The sequence below is a fragment of the Camellia sinensis genome, chromosome 12 (genome assembly GCF_055761805.1).
Source record: "Camellia sinensis isolate YWXY chromosome 12, ASM5576180v1, whole genome shotgun sequence".
NCBI lineage: Eukaryota > Viridiplantae > Streptophyta > Magnoliopsida > Ericales > Theaceae > Camellia > Camellia sinensis.
Genome location: NC_138972.1, coordinates 85122436 through 85140151, shown reverse-complemented (window position 1 = coordinate 85140151; position 17716 = coordinate 85122436). Strand labels below are relative to the sequence as shown.

Genomic DNA, 17716 nt, shown 5'->3' with positions numbered 1-17716 from the left:
CCCCTGCAAATGTATCACTAACTAAACGTGCACAATATTTACATTTTACTTTAAATGTAATTGTGTCATTAGGATTATTTATAGATATTTTTTCAAAATGTTCTCAAACACTACTACTTCTTCTCCTAGATGATGATGCAACTGTTGAAAGAGAGATATTAGAGGGAGAATCAACAGATTCATGTGGTGTAGTATATGTATCAACATCGACATAAGCATTAGGCATATTAGGATCCATAGTAATGCAAGTAAAACAATATATAAGAATTAACAATTAATTTAAATAATGTGTAAATTCAATCAGTAAAAAATAATAATTAATATATGTGTATAAATAATTAATGAAAAAAATGAGTAGTTAATAAATTTAATTAAACTAATTAATGTTATCGACTGGCGAATGCGTTATAGAAATTTTCTTCTTCTGCTAAAAGTTTCTTGTTATACAATTGCAATGACCACTTAGGGATGACACTTCAAAATTAATTGAGAATTGAGAGAGATTGAGAGAGTTGAAGAGAGAGAGAGAGAATGATTTGTTGTGAAATATATTTTGAAAACTAAAATATATTTATACTAGTTTAAATTCTAACCGTTTGAATTATTATGACCATTTTATATATATCCGTTTGAGTTGTAGAGGAGATGTAAATTTGCAATGCAACGGCTCAAAATTGAGGCTAGGCTAAGAAATGGTTGTCTCCTTTTCGGGCAACCATTTGGACGGTGCTCTTTGGCCAACGGGAGCCATCACATGTCCCGTTTTGTTAATCGGAACCGTTCAATGTGTACAACTCGTCGAGTATTATATATTTGTAAAAAATCACATTGATCGGATATCTATAACTATCTGATCGGATTAATTTTTTTTGTCAACCATTAACTATAACACCATGCATTTTTATACCAAATTGATTTGATCATATAGTTAGCGATATTCGATTAACGTGATTTTTTACAGACATATAATAATGTAAGAGTTCTACACATTGAACAGTTCGGATTATCAAAATGAGACTCGTGATGAGCCCCCACAAGCCTAGTATTACCTTCCAACTTAGTATATGAGAAGAACATTTTTAACTTGACTTTTTGATTTTTTGATTATTTTAGTCTAATTAAAAAAGGTTCAATTTGGATTAAACTTTTAATTTTTTTTATAATTTTATGAAAAAAATATAAAATAATTATAATTTAAATATAACATTTTTTATTAACTTTTTAATTTATTTTATCTTTTAAAAAATTAAATTTATCTCAACCATCAGCCAAACAAAACCTGAGTTATTACTGATTTTAAAGAGGGGATTCCGTGCAAGGAAACCAGAAAGGTCCTATCGATTCCGTTATGTGGACCAACGAAAACAAAGATCTCATAATAAATAAATAAATAAATAAAATAAATTTAAGCTACTTGGTCAAACTAGAGTGAGAGAGACAGGGAGAGAGAGCGCTAGTTAAGACCTTCACCGGTGCAGCCATTACTGCTTTACAAGCCCAAGTCTCATGGAAAGGGAGAGAGAAAGAGAGAGAGAGAGAGAGAGAGAAACGTCGGCGTTGAACATGTCTTTGCTTTCTTAGTATGTGGAACATGTCATTGATCTTCTTTACTTTGCTTTTACTTAATCCATATTTAAGAACCCATCTCTCTCTCTCTCTCCCTCCTTCAGTGGTTCTCAATAATCTCTCTCTTGAAAAAGTCTTTAAAGTATGGCCGCCGAAGGTGGTGGTGGAGGAGGAGGAGAAGGGGTGAGTACCCCTCGGACTCTTCAAGTAACACCCACTTGGGCTGTAGCAACTGTTATCTTCATATTCATCTTCGTTGGCATTTTCATTGAATACTTGATCCATCTCCTAGGCCATGTAAGTAACAACCAGTTTATTAAAAACTTAGGACAAATTATATCAGTAGTCCTTGTATTATTTTTTTTTTTGTTCTTGTATTGTTTTAATTCTTATAATTTCAATTGGTTCGATTTTGATAAATTTTAGATTTTATCAATTTAGTTCAATTGATAACAACTGTTAAGATTTTTGACAAAAAATTATTACTCAGTTAATTGATGTTATTAACTTACTTTATGTTTTGATGGTGTTTTTTTTTTTTTTTTTTTTTTTTTTTGGGGGGGGGGGGGGGGGGGGGGGATTGAATATAGGCTAATTTGTGCTTTGTAATTTGATGTAGTGGCTAAAGAAACATAGAAAGAATGGAGTGTCTGAGGCAGTAGAGAAGCTAAAGTCAGGTTTGTTTCAATAATTTTTTGCCTAACTTCTTGTGAAGGTGTGTTTGGATTCAACTTCATGGAAGAGTTGCTTCCACTTCTAATCCTTATAACAATTAATCAACTTAAGCTAATCTTGAATGCTTCCCTCGTGTTGCATCCAAACGTAACCTTATAATTGTGCTCCCTCTTTTACTTATTTGTTTTTGTTATTGGAAACATTATATCCCAAAAAAGCAGATATATAAACCAAAAAAATATACATAATGGTGTGATTGCATTAGAATTGACCATTTTAAAACAAAGTTTCTATTAAAATAACATTTAATTACAAAATAATACTCCCACATCCTTATGACAAATTTCCTATAAAATTCTATATAAATTGCATTTTCTAAAAAAAAGAGAAGTGTAATGATTTACAAATAAAAAAAAATATATAAGAAATTTGTCATCAAAAAGATTCTCAAAATTTTAAACATATGGTATAAATTTAAAGTATAGATGCGTCACACATGAGGAATCTAATTCTCACATTTTAAATTCTAGACTTTCTTTCTAGATATGTAGCATTTTAAACCCGTTATTCATATTTGATTATTTTTTTTTTTTTGGTAAATTGAATAGAGTTTGTGGTTGGGTGCAGTGTTGATGCAGATGGGGTTCATGTCACTAACACTAGCAATAACTCGAAGGGGTATTGCCAAAATCTGCATACCAAACAGTGTTGCTGATTACATGCTTCCATGTCCAAAATCCATCCCTGAACAAAAAACAACCAATGCACTCGGCTTCTCATATGATCATCCTCCTATTTGGGCACCAAACACATTTCAACATTTGGAGAGAAAATTGGAATCCCATTCTCCTTCTCCTATCTTAGATCATTGTGGTTCTAAAGTAATTGTACTAATTTTTTTACATTAATTTGATTGTTGTCGAAAAGTTGATGTTTTGGTCGATCAATGCGTCCGAGTAACAGTTTCTCAATTTACACACAAATCAATTACACTGATTTTGTAACCGATTTTTGTGTTCTTAGACTTTTTCTCCGTATAATGATTTTTTTTATTTTTTTTGGGCAGGGAATGACACCTCTCATATCGGCTCCAGGGACAGTTCAGCTGAGTACCTTCATCTTTGTATTAGCAGTAATGCAGATTGTGTACAGTATTGCCACAATGGCTTTAGGAAGGGCCAAGGTACAAATTCCATTATCTAGTAGATGCATTCTAATCTTTTGACTCAAATTTATATCAAATTTAAATTTAAATAAAAATCACTCAATACACATTCTAATTCATGATTCAAACTGAAATTCAAATTGAGTTTTACTTAAATTTTTTCCCAAATTAAGAGCGATTCAAATATTTACTCAAAATTTATCACTCTACCTCTACCACTAATGAAGTTTTAGTCAAATTTATAGTTAAACGTGAGTTTGTTCAATATGGAGTGATTCACTTAAATAAAATTTTTACTCATATTGTTTGTAAGATCTAGACATGACCTTATGAAAATCTTGTAATTTTTTTTTATCCGTGTATTTTCTTTAATGTAAATATTAAAAATCTCGTTTGAGCTTGGCTTGTTTATTAATGAACAAGGTCGAGCTCGATTTTTAAGCTCGTTTATTAATTGAGCCGAGTTCGAGTAATCCTAAGTTTGGCTCGATAAGGCTTGTAAATATAAAAAAAATAAATTAATATTTACTTTTAATAATATATCAAAAAAAAATTTTATAATTTATTTTATTTTTCTATTTGTGTAGATTTACATATTTGATTGATGAAATTTATTATTATTTTCATAAGCATTCTTGTATATTTTATTCATAATTTTCTATTTTTTTATCTAAGTAAATTAATTTAAGTTAATTTTTTTTCCAAGCGCTCGAGCTCAATTATTTAAACTCGACTTGAACTCAGCTAAAGCTCAAACTCAACTGATTCTTAATACACAAATTTAAACACTTTTAAAGTTTGACTCAACCCATTTGCCACTCCAAGGCTTCGTTTGGGAAGCCAAGTTTGGGGTTTTTTTGGCTATTTTAGTCACAAAAATAAAATAAATTTTTTAACCCAATAAGATAAAACATCACATCTAATCTATAATTATTAAATTCTTCCTCTCACAAAAAAACAAAAAAATAAAAAACCCGAGACTTTTTAATCCCAAACTAAAATAACTAAAAAAGCCAAAAAATCAACCCACTTCTCAAACAAACCCAAAGTTGCAATGTTACAAATGCATGTGACTAAAAAAATATGCAACCATCCATTTGTGTGGATTTCATTGAGCGCCCACTATGCTGTCGGCAGATTCTCTTCATTGCATTATACCAATTTTTAATAAATTATAAATACATTTTTTAAAATTTATTTGAAATATAAATTATTCTTAATAATTTTAGATATTACATTTCATTCTTTCAAATTTTTAGTCGTATAATAAATAATTTTTTTATTAATAAATTTTAAAATCAATTATAATTTTTAATAATAACAGAAATATATTTTAATTAATAATTCTAGTAATTTTATAAAAAAATAGTTAAGAATTTAATTTTATTTGTCCATTTTATTAAATAAAAAAATCTAACAAGAATACTTATAATTTTCGTAATTGAACAATTTGTATTTTAAATAATTCTGTGTATTGATAATTTATTTTATATTTTTGTGGCAAAGATCACTTGGATTGGAAAGTCAAAAGCCCAATTTTGGTCCTTTTGGACTTTTACTTTTGCAGAGACTGATCTTTTTAGCTATATCTTTTTAGTTGCCACTCATGACTCAACTACATTTTTTTTTTATGCTAATATTAATTTAGATTTTTTTCTTTTTTTTTCTGCTTCAATTTTTAAAAAATAAATAACTTTATTTTCTTAATTGTTTGTAGATGAGGCGTTGGAAAGCTTGGGAAAAAGAAACCCAAACAGTGGAATACATGGCAGCTAATGGTATAATTTTTATAACTACCTCTCCATTTTTCACACTTTTAAATTATAAATAAAATATAATTACATTTTACATGTATTTTTCACACTTTTTCTTTTTGTCTTTTCAAAAACTTATCTAAATCAATGATTCAAATACGGACTTAAAGTATCGTTTAACGAGTGCTAATTATGATTTCTTTAATTTTTGTTTATGGATTGAGCTTTTCTCATATTAAAATCATAACATGAGAGAACTTAAGAGGCTTATAGGGCCCATTATGAGTATCGTTTCGATAATCTAAACCGTTCATTTTGTAGGACCCTCAATGTATAATATCCATAAAAAAATTTAGGTTAATCCGATAATTGTAATTTTTTCATTTTATAACATTTGTCTATAAGAAAATTGATGGTCTATTTTAAAAATATATATGTCATCTATTTTTACAAAGACAAATGCAATAAGATAAAATAAAAAATTACGATTATTGGATCGAATTAATTTTTTTCATGGATATTACAGATTAAAAGCTCTACAAATGAATAGTTCAGATTATCGAAACAAGACTTGTGGTAGGCTCTAGAAGCCCCTCAAGTTCAACCCAATTTTGAATATAGAAAAATTCATTATACGCCAATTTTCTTATAATTATACATTGAATCAGATCCAAATCGGTTTAGATTTACAAGACAAACGACATTTGGGCGACGACATATGACCGATTGTACAACACCAATTCTACTGTGGATTGTGAGTTCATAATCTTGTTATTTTACCAGCAAAAATACTCCTTTTTTTTTCTTTTTCTTTTTTTGTGTTTTCATTTATGTTTAATTTTTTCAGAGAAGTATAATTACCTCATTATGTGTGTTTTTATTTATTTAATATGAATATTCTTGAACTTGAGCAGAAAAGTTTCATCAGGCAATTTTTCAATTCAGTAGCAAAGGTTGATTATCTCACTCTCCGACATGGTTTCATTGCGGTTGGTATCCTATCCCTAGCCTTTCATCTTTGCTTTCTTTTATCTCCAAATTCAATACCATTTTATTGTGATTTCTGTAATTTTTTTCAATTTCATTTTGATCTCTCTAATTTTGCACATCACATTTTTGCATTTAATATTCTAACAATAAATATCAGAGAGACTGTATTGTAACAAAACTGAAAAGGTAATATTCAAATAGAATTAAATTGAAATTTTGTTCAAATTGGAGGACCAACGATGTAACAGTAATGCCAAAGACCTCAAAAGTTTTATCAAAATTTCTACCAAAATGAGACATTCGGAAGAACTTTTGAAATCCCTAACACTTTTGATGATGTTACTTACTATTATCAAAACTTCCCTAGTTTAAAGTTTCTAAAAAATTGTAGTTACCTCTTTCATTGGTGCTAAAAACAATATATGTATTTGTATTGTAACATGATTAATTACAAAATTTTTTGTAGGCTCATTTGTCAACAAACAACACTTTCAATTTCCAAAAATACATACAACGATCATTGGAAGAGGATTTCAAAGTTGTTGTAGGCATCAGGTAAACAAATTTTATTATTTTTGTGTTTTGCAATTCACTATATAGTATGGTTTTGTTTCAAAATCTATTTTTTAAAAATTAGTTTTATGGAAATAAATACCAAATAACAGATGAGTATTTTTTGCACAAAAGATGAGTTTTTTTTAAAAAAAAATTTTATTAGGAGGATGCATCAATAAATCCCAAATTAATAACTTACACACTGTTTAGTCCTAAAAATTTTCTTATAGACTGAAAGGTCCCATTACAATGTTTCAAACATCAGATTAATGTTTCGAACATTAAATTTCGAACATCAGATTAATGTTTCGAACATTAGATTTCGAACATCAGATTAATGTTTCAAACATTAGATTGATGTGCAAATGGGACTAAATGGAGCATAAGAAAACTTTTAGGACTAAATGGTACAACTTTTCAGAAACTAAAACTTATGGGTAAATTTTCCTTTTTATTATTATTTGCTTTTAGTATTTAGAAAAGAAAAAAAAATTCAAAATGAAATCAAATAGGATTCTCTCTATCACAAGCTGAGGTTTTTTTTTTTTTTTTTCCTCACAAATGAATTTTTAAACCTTTAAATATTTCTTTGTTGAAATTTTTATGCTAACTAAATCACTTTTTGCATTACTTTGGCAGTCCTTTCATGTGGCTTCTGGTTGTAATCCTCATACTAGTCGACGTGCATGGTGAGTTTATATAAATTACTCATATATATATACTATACACACATAAATATAGAGTAATTTTTAGGGTGTTTGAAAAGTTGGCCCAAAAAAATTTACTAAAAAATTAATCATATTAGCGTGAGAACCTTGCTTATTTAAACAATAATGATGATTATTTTTCAAAAAAATAGGAATAAGATTTTAGGTAGGGTTAGTGGCTAACCTGAAATTGTGAAAAGGGGGCTAAATTAAAATTATTTAAATTTCAAAGGAATTGAAGTGCAATTATGTAGAATTTGCTAAACAAACTACTTATTTATTTTTATAAATACTCAAAAAGAATAAAAATTTTCAAAATTGGGGAGTCAAGATAAAATTATTTAATTTTGGAGGGACTTGAGTAAAATTATATAAATTACATAATAAAATTGAGATTTTTTCCAGATTGTTTTTTTTACTTTCTCATTTTTATTTGCATTATTAATTCATTGAAATTGTATGAATTGAAACAGGTTGGCAAGTATACCTTTGGGTATCCTTTCTCCCACTCATTGTAAGTATAAAAAATTCAAACTTTTAGGTTTCCACTTTATGAGTTTACAAGAGAAATTAATTACATTAAGACTCCTCAATTATTAATAAATATCACTTTAGTTCCCTTATTTATAAACAAATACATTTTGACTCTCGCGAAAATGTATTACCCACCCCTGCAGATCACCTCTAAAAATGGTGTATTTGTACGAGTTTATAATTGAAGAGATCTAGGTGTAATTAACTCTTCATAAGGGTTTCAATATTTTACATAATTATTGTTATTATTATTGTTGTTGTTTTAAATATTGGATTGTGTATGTTTGTAGATAGTGCTATTTGTTGGAACAAAATTAGAAGTAATAGTGGCAAAAATGGCACTTCAACTGCAAAATCAAAACAATGTGATAAAAGGAGCCCCATTGGTGCAACCCAGTGACAATCTCTTCTGGTTTGGTCGCCCTGAATTCGTCTTGACCCTTCTTCATTACACTCTCTTTGTGGTAATTCTTTCATAACTACCAATTGGTCCTCATTTATATGGTGAATTACACAAATAGTCCCTAAAACATACCGGGATTTCTTTTTCGGCAAAGGTTTAGGATCCTTTGTGTAATTTATCCTTATTGATACAGAAGTAAATTGAATTAAACAACTATTCTTCTTTCCATAATTGACAATAAACTAATTTCCTTTTGATTTTATTACAGAATGCATTTGAATTTGCCTTCTTCGTTTGGGTCACGGTATGAATTTAGAATTATTAGTATTTTCTTTCTTCTATGAGATTGAGATCTTTTATCTGCTTGAGAATGTAGTAATAAACCTATTAAAATATATATTATCTTAATTTTATTTGTTTGATTATTTTTCAGTTAGAATTTGGGTTCTATTCTTGTTACCATGAACGAGTAAAGATCATCAGTGTCAGGGCGGTATTAGCGTAAGTGCCAAACACACATTCTATTCTCTCTCACACACTACTTTGCTTTTTCTTTTATCTTTTATTTATTTATTTATTTATTTATTTATTTTCTCAACATTCAAGCTAAAAAGAAAGTTGAAGTGTTTCTTTCTTTCGATATATCTTGCCCTCATCATGATAATACACTACACTTCTATGAGCACACAAACATATCACACAGAATAAATAAAGAACAAATCTAGAATTAATATAGTGTGGACAAAAATAAAAAAATTTACGGAAAAAATTGTGAAATTTTTATATAGAATGTTCATACAGAATGGTGTGATTTCTTCACATTTTATTTTCAACGAAATCACCCATTTTTATCGTCATAATTTTAAAAATATTGTTGACACATTACTCTACATGTGTTTTCTATATGAACTAATTTAGAGAACCAGATTAATCCATCCAGAAAATTTGGGTGGGTGATTGTGTGGTAGAAATTAATTTGGGTAGTGTGAATTCTATATGAGGTTCATGTATAGAATAAATATGAATCATAGGATGAAAATTCTGAATAATTTTTGAGTTGATAAGGGTGAGTCTGTAATATTACTATTTCTATATAACATTTTTGTTAGTAAATCATTTTCATTTTTAATTGATTTGTCTGCTTGCATCTTTAAATGATGTTTGTAGGGTGATGGTTCAAATCCTTTGCAGTTACATTACTCTCCCCCTCTATGCTCTTGTCACCCAGGTTTTCACCTCTCTCTCTCTCTCTCCATATATATACATAGCCTGTGGAGCATGTATCAAACTTGGTGTATTTTGTGTACATAGATGGGAACACATTTTAAGAGTGTGGTGCTAGAAGAACAAACAGTGCATGTCATAAGGCAATGGCATGAAGGAGTAAGAGACAAGAGAAAAAAAAGATCATCACCATTTTCACAATCTCCTCTCCGAGATCGAGATGACTCACCTAGTGTGTGGAGCAACAACAGAACCAACTCACCAGATCTCTCCTCTCATCACCGGATACCATCTCTAGCTGAATTCTCTTCTCGTCAACCCCATTCTGAGATTATTGAAATTCCTGATCAAGAAATCAGTCCACATGAGCCAAGCTCGTCTACGCTCTCAAAATAACAATATCGACATACGTATAATATCAAAATTCAAAATTATGCATGACTAATATTTAAAATTGAGAGATAAACAATGCTACAACTTCTTGAAAATGTACTAAAGAAAGAGGATGTATGGAAGTTGAGGCAAAGAGATGTGCATTTGCATGGCATTAATGGCCAATTGTTTTGTTTGTATGCTTGTAATTTGAATAGTTGTTATATATCATTGTACATCTTTGGATATTTTTTTATTGATCATACTGGAGCATTCAAATTTATGATTTTTTGGGGGGGTTCATTTCCACTAACATTCTTTTATAAATTGAGATATCATATGCTTATTAGGGTGATCACAGATTGGGTTGAGTTGGGGCTTTTGGATCTGCATGCTTTGTTCTCCTCAAACATTATGAACACACCAAATTTGAACTTCGTTCTCATCTTTGTTGCTTTCTTGGGTATGAAATTGAACATAATGGCTATCGTTGTTTGGATCCTATCTCTAAACGTCTTCGTATCTCTTGTCATGTAGTTTTCTAGGAGCATAATACATTTTCATCCTTATTCTCGTTCCACTCATCATAATCTTCTACTTCCATTTTGTTTACTAATCCTTCTATCGATCTCTTTTCTAATGCCTTTGATGCAGGTTCTTCCTCTCTAGAGACGCCTTTGCCTACACCTGATCCTATCCCGACTTCTCTCTCTGATGGCCCCGTTGAGTCTTCTATCACCCTACCAGATCCTCTTCCCACCGGTCGTCCACATCGGGTAACTGAACTACCTGTTCATCTTCGTGATTATATTGTCGGGTCTACTGCATTTTCTACTTATGAACCTGCCTCCTATCGTGAGGCTTGTACTAATCCTCTTTAGCAGTAAGCTATGACTGATGAATTGCAGGCTTTAGACAAAACTCATACCTGGGATGTTATTGATCTTCCTCCTGGAAAGACTGCAATTGGCTAATAATGAGTCTTCAAAATTAAGACTCATTCTGATGACTCTGTTGAGCGCTACAAAGCTTGTCTTGTTGCAAAGGGCTTTACCCAGGAATATGACATTGATTATAAGGAGACTTTCGCTCTAGTTGCTTGGCTTACCTCTGTGCGTAGCTTACTTGTGTTGCCGCTGCTCACCACTGGGATCTCTTTCAGATGGATGTCAAAAATATCTGCCTCAATGGTGATCTTCTCGAGGAAGTCTACATACAACCTCCCCCTAGGTCTGCTTATCAGTTCATAAGGTTTACAAATTACAGCGTGCTCTCTATGGTCTCAAGCAAGCCCCATGCGCTTGGTTTACTAAATTCAGTTCCACCATCTATGATTTCAGCTTCACTTCCAGCTCATATGACTCTGCTCTATTTGTTCGAACCACTCCTAATGGCACCACTCTTCTTCTTCTTTACGTGGATGATATGATTATCATCGGTGATGATGTGGCTGGTATTCTTAGCCTCAAACAATTTTTCAATCGTCAGTTTGAGATGAAGGACCTTGGAAGTCTCAATTATTTCTTAAGGCTTGAAATCTCTCATGATTCCACTAGTTATTATTTATCCCAAGCCAAATATGCATCCAATCTTCTAGCACGTGCTGGTCTTACTGATTGCAAGACTACCTCTATTCCCATTGATCCTCAGACTCGTCTCACTCCTTTAGACTGGGATCTTCTCTCTAATGCTACTCTTTATCGCCAGCTGGTAGGTAATCTTGTCTATCTCACTGTGACTCATCCTGACGTTGCCTATGATGTCCATCTTGTTAGTCAGTACATGTCGGCTCCCGCACCCCACATTATACTGCTCTACTTTGCATACTTCGTTACCTCAAAGGCACATGTTCCATGGACTCCACCACTCTACTCACTCTTCTCTCAAGCTTCGTGTTTTTTCTGATACTGATTGGGTTGGGGATCCTACTAATCGACGCTCCACCACGGGTTTCTATTTCTTCTTAGGGGATTCTCTTCTTACTTGGTGTAGCAAGAAACAGTCTCTCACTGCTCACTCTAGTACTGAAGCTGAATACCGTGCACTTGCTGACACTACTCAGGCTTTTGTGGCTTCACTGGCTCCTTGCTGATATGGGTGTTTCCTCCCCTGGTGCTATCTCTCTCTATTGTGACAATCAAAGTGCCATTCAGATTGCTTACAATGATGTCTTCCATGATTGCACCAAACATATTGAGATTGATTGTCATTTCATTCAACAGCATGTTACATATGGCACTGTTCATCTTCTCCCTATTTCTTCTACTGATCAACCTGCTGATATTTTCACCAAGGCTCATCTTTCTGGTCATTTCAGTGATCTAGTTTCCAAACTTAAGTTGAATGATGCTTACCCACCTTGAGTTTGAGGGGGGTTGTTAATGTATATATTAGCTTTATATATATCTATATTGTAGATATATCTTTGTATCTCTATCTCTCTCTATTACTATCTCTATCTCTTTGTATCTCTATCTCTCTCTCTATCTCTATCTCTATCTCCATTTCCTTCTATACTTATCTAGGTTTTTCAGCCTATATATATATAGGCATCTCCTATTGTATATTATTCAATTCAATATAATACATATACACAATTCCCATATTTCTTTCAACCATTCTAACACCGAAGATTTGTGTATGGAGGACTAGTGCTATGTAAACGTGCATAAGGAGTTTGGTTATGGATAGTAGAGGTAGGAACACAATTGATAGTGTAGACAACAGTACAAGCAGCTTCTCCCAAAAAATATTCATGACACGAGGAAGAAATAAGAAGGGTGCGAGTAGTGTCAAAGATATGCCTATGTTTCCGTTTAGCACGGCCATTTTGTTGGGACGTGCCAACACAGGAACAATGAGGCTGAGTACCGTGATTCTGAAGGAATGAGAAAAAATCAAGATCCTTATATTCCATAGCATTATTAGATTGAAAAATTTTAATGGTTTTAGAAAATTGGGTTTGAACCATGCTTGTAAAATTGTAATAAAGTTGTTTGAGTTCTGATTGACTTTTCATGAGAAATAACCATGTAAAACGTGAAAAATCATGAACAAAGATAATAAAGTAACGTGATCCCCCCATAGTGGTAGCAGGTAATGGTCCCCAAATATAAGAATGTATAAGATCAAATGGTGCATGAGAAACAGAAGTACTTACATTAAATGATAAAGCGTGTTGTTTTGCAAGTTGACAAGATAAACAATCCAAAGTATCAGGAATGACATAACCCAACTGACTAGTAGAAACTAAAGATTTTAATCGACTAATAGAAATACGTCCTAAACGACAATGCTAAATGTTAAAAGGAGACATGTTGGAAGCAAATGTCGGAGCAGCTATCGGGTAGAGTTTGGAACATGAAGATGAATGAGCTCAGAGAGACATCCATACTTACAGCTGATCCCAAGAGTCTGTCCCGTCTGAGGGTACTGTACCAAACAACCATTAGTAGAAAATGTGACAGTTAGACCAAGCTCACATAATTAACTAATAGAGATAAGATTTAAAGTAAGAGCAGGAACAAGATAAACATTTGATAAGGATAGATGAGAGGTAGAAACAGAACCAATATGACTTACAGACTTGAGAGAACCATCAGTAGTATGAATGGAGGAAATATGAGGAGATGAAGAAATATAAGAACATAGAGTAGAACTAGAAGTCACATGATTGCAACATGCTAAGTCAAAATACCAGGGAGATGTACCTGAAGTCACAGATAAAGTAGTAAAATGAGGTATACCAGAGGTGGTGAGAAACTATTTGAACATGGCTTCAACATCAGTTTGGGAAAAGACAGGAGTGGTTGGATCTAAAGGCTCAGAAAATTCCTCAGAGGCAACAGTAGCAGTGCGATGAATAGGCAGAGATCTAGACTAATTCCCGAGACGTTATGAACGACCTCGTGAAGAAGCACCACGAGTAGTAGATGAGCGGTCTGGATTGTGAAAACAATCTTGCTGCAGATGACTAGGACTAATCTTGTTACAGTACCAACAGGATCTGACTGGGCAGTGAAACAGAAGATGAGTAGAAGGAAGGCCCCGATTTTGACAATAATTGCAAGTAGTGGGCCGTTGGGTGGTTGGTGTAGAGGAACTCAATGATTGGGGAGTAGCAAGAACTGTATCCACATGATGAGTCTTTAAAGGGCCAAGACGAGTCTCCTCAGATAATAACTCAAAAATAGCCTACTCAAGAGTGGGCAATGGAGTGCGATGAAGCAGAGATGCATGCACGGGTTCAAACTAGGTAGTGAGAGCCATGAGAAACTGAACCAATCGTTGGTGATTACGATACTGAGTGAATAAAGTAGCATCTTCAATATGAGGCCAGGAAGGTTTAGAAAGAGCGAGCTGGTCCCAGACAAAATATTCTGAGAGAGTAAATCATTAACAGACTAACCAAGCTCTTGACGCAGACGATGAAGTTGACTTTAAAGTTGATACTGATGAGCAAGACCAGTAGTCTGATAACGTTCTGTTAAAAAAATCCCAAAATTCTTTAGTAGGAGTAGTCACGGAGTCAAGTTGAAAACGACCAAATTGTAAACAGATAGAAGTAACAAAAGTATTCCGAAGCCAAGTGATGATCTGGTAATTCTTACTGTCCCAGTCCTCTAAACAGTCTGCATATGTGGCAGCTGTTTCATGAACCTCTTTCACTGGTTGAATCACATCTCCAGTGATACTGCATCAGAGTTTCTTCCCTTTCAGAAAACCGGACATGGCTTGGGCCCATAACACATAGTTGGAGCCGTTAAGGATAACAAAGATTGGATGAGAAGCATCATGACGATCCATAACGGTGGTTTGGTGAAGTAAAAAAGAGAAAAACAGTGCTATAGGAAAAAAAATCAGCAAAACAGAGCATATTAGTGAGTTTAAAAGGTCGTAAATAGTTGGGAAATGGGTCTATTGTGCAGAGATGATGTCAACAAGGGCTGAATGACGTCAACAGGAGGTGTGGCGCACAATAACAATAGCAGAAAGGGTCTCGCAGTGTACAGTAGCAGATTGGCCCACGCGCGGCGCATAGCAACAGGAACAATGTACGCGGACGTAGGGCTAACATCAGGTGCTGACGTGAGCAAGCAGCTAAAGGACGCGTGGGAGAGTAGCGGTGGAAGGCCGAGGCGCGCCAAGCACAAAAACGTCACGTGAGGGCGCGTAGAGAACTTTCTGGTGACGTGGTTGGTGCCGTTGGAATCGTGAAGAGATTCCGATCAATTTGGTGGTAGGGGAAAAAATTTTGGGTGAAAATAACAGTGAAGCAGTGCTGGAACAAAGATAATAAAGTATATGGGTAATGGAATGAAGGCTGCAGTGCCACTGTGTACGAGACTAAGCAAGAGAAAAGAAAAGAAAAAAAAGGCTATAAGTGTAGAATCTAAAGCTCTGATACTATGTTAAAATGGTTGAAAGAAATATGAGAATTGTATATCTGTGTTATATTGAATTGAATAATATACTGTTACCCAAAAAATAACCTAAGAGGGGGGTGAATTAGGTTTCTACAAATTAAAATTAATAATATCCCAATAAAATTAACTACTAGTACAACAAATTATTAATAAGCACAATGATGAACTTAGCAGTAAATGATCAAGAAAAATAACAATGAAGTATAACTAACATACAAGGTAAATCAAATAATTAACACATGAATATTAGATAGCTATAGCAGTAGTAGGAAAATAAAGAGATTAGGAAAGAGGAGACAAACAGATTTATAATGGTTCGGCTTCAACCAAGCCTATATCCACTCCTCAAGATTCACTTGAGGTTTTTCACTGTCTTCTAGCTTCATAGGGGTGCTAGCAACCTCATAAACATGAAGCAATCCTCCATAGATTTTACACAAACTTCACAAGCCCAAACCCTTGCAAATCTTAGGTGATTCACAATCACTCTCAAGATTTCATGAACACAGTGTTTGCAACACTTTTACAATATGAAATGGTATTTTTGCTTTCAAAGAAACTTACAATAAATATCTCTCCCAGATGGATATACAAAATGAAGCTCTGATTTTTCTGTAAACCTCACACAGGAAAGATAGGCTTAAAACTATACATCTCAGTGTATAATTTCTAAAAGAGGATGTAAACAAAAATTGAAGAACACTTCTCAGAGAATTTTTCAGAGAATAGATATGAGTGATTATAGATCTGATTTTTTTTGTTTACATTAGAAGCTTTGATATATATAAAGAAACTTATAGCCGTTGTATTCATTTGAATTTATAACTGTTTATAGCCGTTGTACTCCATCGTTACTAATTTGAATATCTTCCACTTGAACCTTTTGGCCTGCTGCTGTGCTAGACTGTTCGAACCTTTTGGCCTGCTGCTATGCTGGGCTGTTTGAACCTCTGTTTTTGGCTATTTGAACTCCTGATTTCATCAAATATTAAATACATTCTAACAACATTTAGGATAAAGGTTTAGGTGATAAATAATGAGACAAAATAAATTTTAATTCTATTTTTCTCTTTCAAATAAATTAAAACATAATTAAATAAATCATCAAAATAAATTTTGGATTCTATTTTTCTTTGTCAAATAAATTAAAATATAATTAAATAAATCATCAAAATAAATTTTGGATTCTATTTTTCTCTTTCAAATAAATTAAAATATAATTAAATAAATCATCAAAATAAATAAGTTTAACATATACAATAGGAAATGCCTATATATATATAGGCTGAAAAACCTAGATAAGTGTAGAAGGAGATAGAGATACAAAGAGATAGAGATAGAGAGAGATAGAGATACAAAGATATATCTACAATACAGATAGATATAAAGCTAATATATACATTAACAGGGTGACATCTTATCAAGTATCTGTCCAAAATTAGAAGGATTGAAAAAAATCAATCTGCATACGTCCACTGGTTTGGCGGATGCAGATTGAGTGAGCCGTGCAGGTTAGCAAATGGATGTGATCGATTTGACGATTTAGACTTTACAAATTTTAAACATTTTTTTGAATTATAATTCATCTTTTACAACATCCAATAACTAGTAATCTTGAAAGATATGTATTATTTGTCTATAATAAGCCATGACACCGCGCATATATATTTTTAAGGTATAGTTTTTCATTTTTACAAAAATATATTTTTTATTCTTTCTATTCTATTTTGTTATTTGTTAGCAAATTTTTATTTATTTTTTAAACTTCATCTACGGACGGATCGGTTTAATGGTTGATCCGCTATCTAAATCGTATCCGTGATTTTTGAAATATTTCATTTGCATCTGTCCATCAAAAGAGACACATTTGTCCAAAATCGATCGAATTACATCTGTTCCAACGGGTTGGACGGGTTATGCATGCTTATAGAAAATTTATAGTGGATGTTTTGTCAAAGGTGAGTGTATTCTGTTTTGATAATTTTGGACTATTGTCATGTAAATGCTAAAGTTTAACAACCTAATGAGAAAAGGGATTAAATTATAAACGGCTAAACAGTGAAACCTTTATGTTGCGAACAACCAGTCAAAAGATTCACAAATATCAAAAGGCTAGGTAGAAAGAAATTACTAGTAATATTATATACTTGGAATTTTATTTAAGAATATCATCCTGTGATCCAAATTCATTTTATATATTAAGCTTACAATATGTTAATTGAATCTCCATCACACACTTAAATTCAGTGGAAAAAAATCTGGTCATTTTTTCTAGATAATAAAACTTACCGAGAAATTAATCATTTAGTTTGTTAAACTTAGATAGAAGAATGATATTATCATAT

The 17716-nt window shown here is 32.4% G+C and overlaps 2 protein-coding genes across 5 annotated transcripts; both read left to right on the top strand.

The window, feature by feature from the left end:
• The first annotated feature begins 1407 nt into the window (after positions 1-1407).
• On the top strand, positions 1408-12550 carry LOC114256374 (MLO-like protein 3). Of its 4 annotated transcripts, XR_003627179.2 has the most exons (16): positions 1409-1863; positions 2186-2243; positions 2869-3122; positions 3308-3424; positions 5124-5184; positions 5829-5914; positions 6075-6149; positions 6617-6705; positions 7345-7394; positions 7886-7926; positions 8237-8410; positions 8618-8653; positions 8783-8850; positions 9517-9577; positions 10600-10721; positions 10854-12550. XR_003627179.2 is itself a non-coding variant. In XM_028196006.2 (15 exons), exons 1-15 carry the CDS (start codon positions 1711-1713, stop codon positions 9967-9969), a joined length of 1632 nt encoding a protein of 543 aa, XP_028051807.1. In that variant the 5' UTR covers positions 1408-1710; the 3' UTR covers positions 9970-10208. The 4 variants fall into 4 exon arrangements, 3 of the variants coding, with proteins under 3 accessions (XP_028051807.1, XP_028051808.1, XP_082755259.1); XM_028196006.2 differs by lacking the exons at positions 10600-10721; positions 10854-12550 and adding an exon at positions 9661-10208 and having other exon boundaries at positions 1408-1863; XM_028196007.2 differs by having other exon boundaries at positions 10600-12550.
• On the top strand, positions 11108-12037 carry LOC114256413 (putative mitochondrial protein AtMg00810). Its single transcript, XM_082897031.1, has 3 exons — positions 11108-11196; positions 11286-11723; positions 11938-12037. The coding sequence occupies exons 1-3, from the start codon at positions 11108-11110 to the stop codon at positions 12035-12037; spliced, it is 627 nt and encodes a 208-aa protein (XP_082753157.1).
• Positions 12551-17716: the final 5166 nt, after the last annotated feature.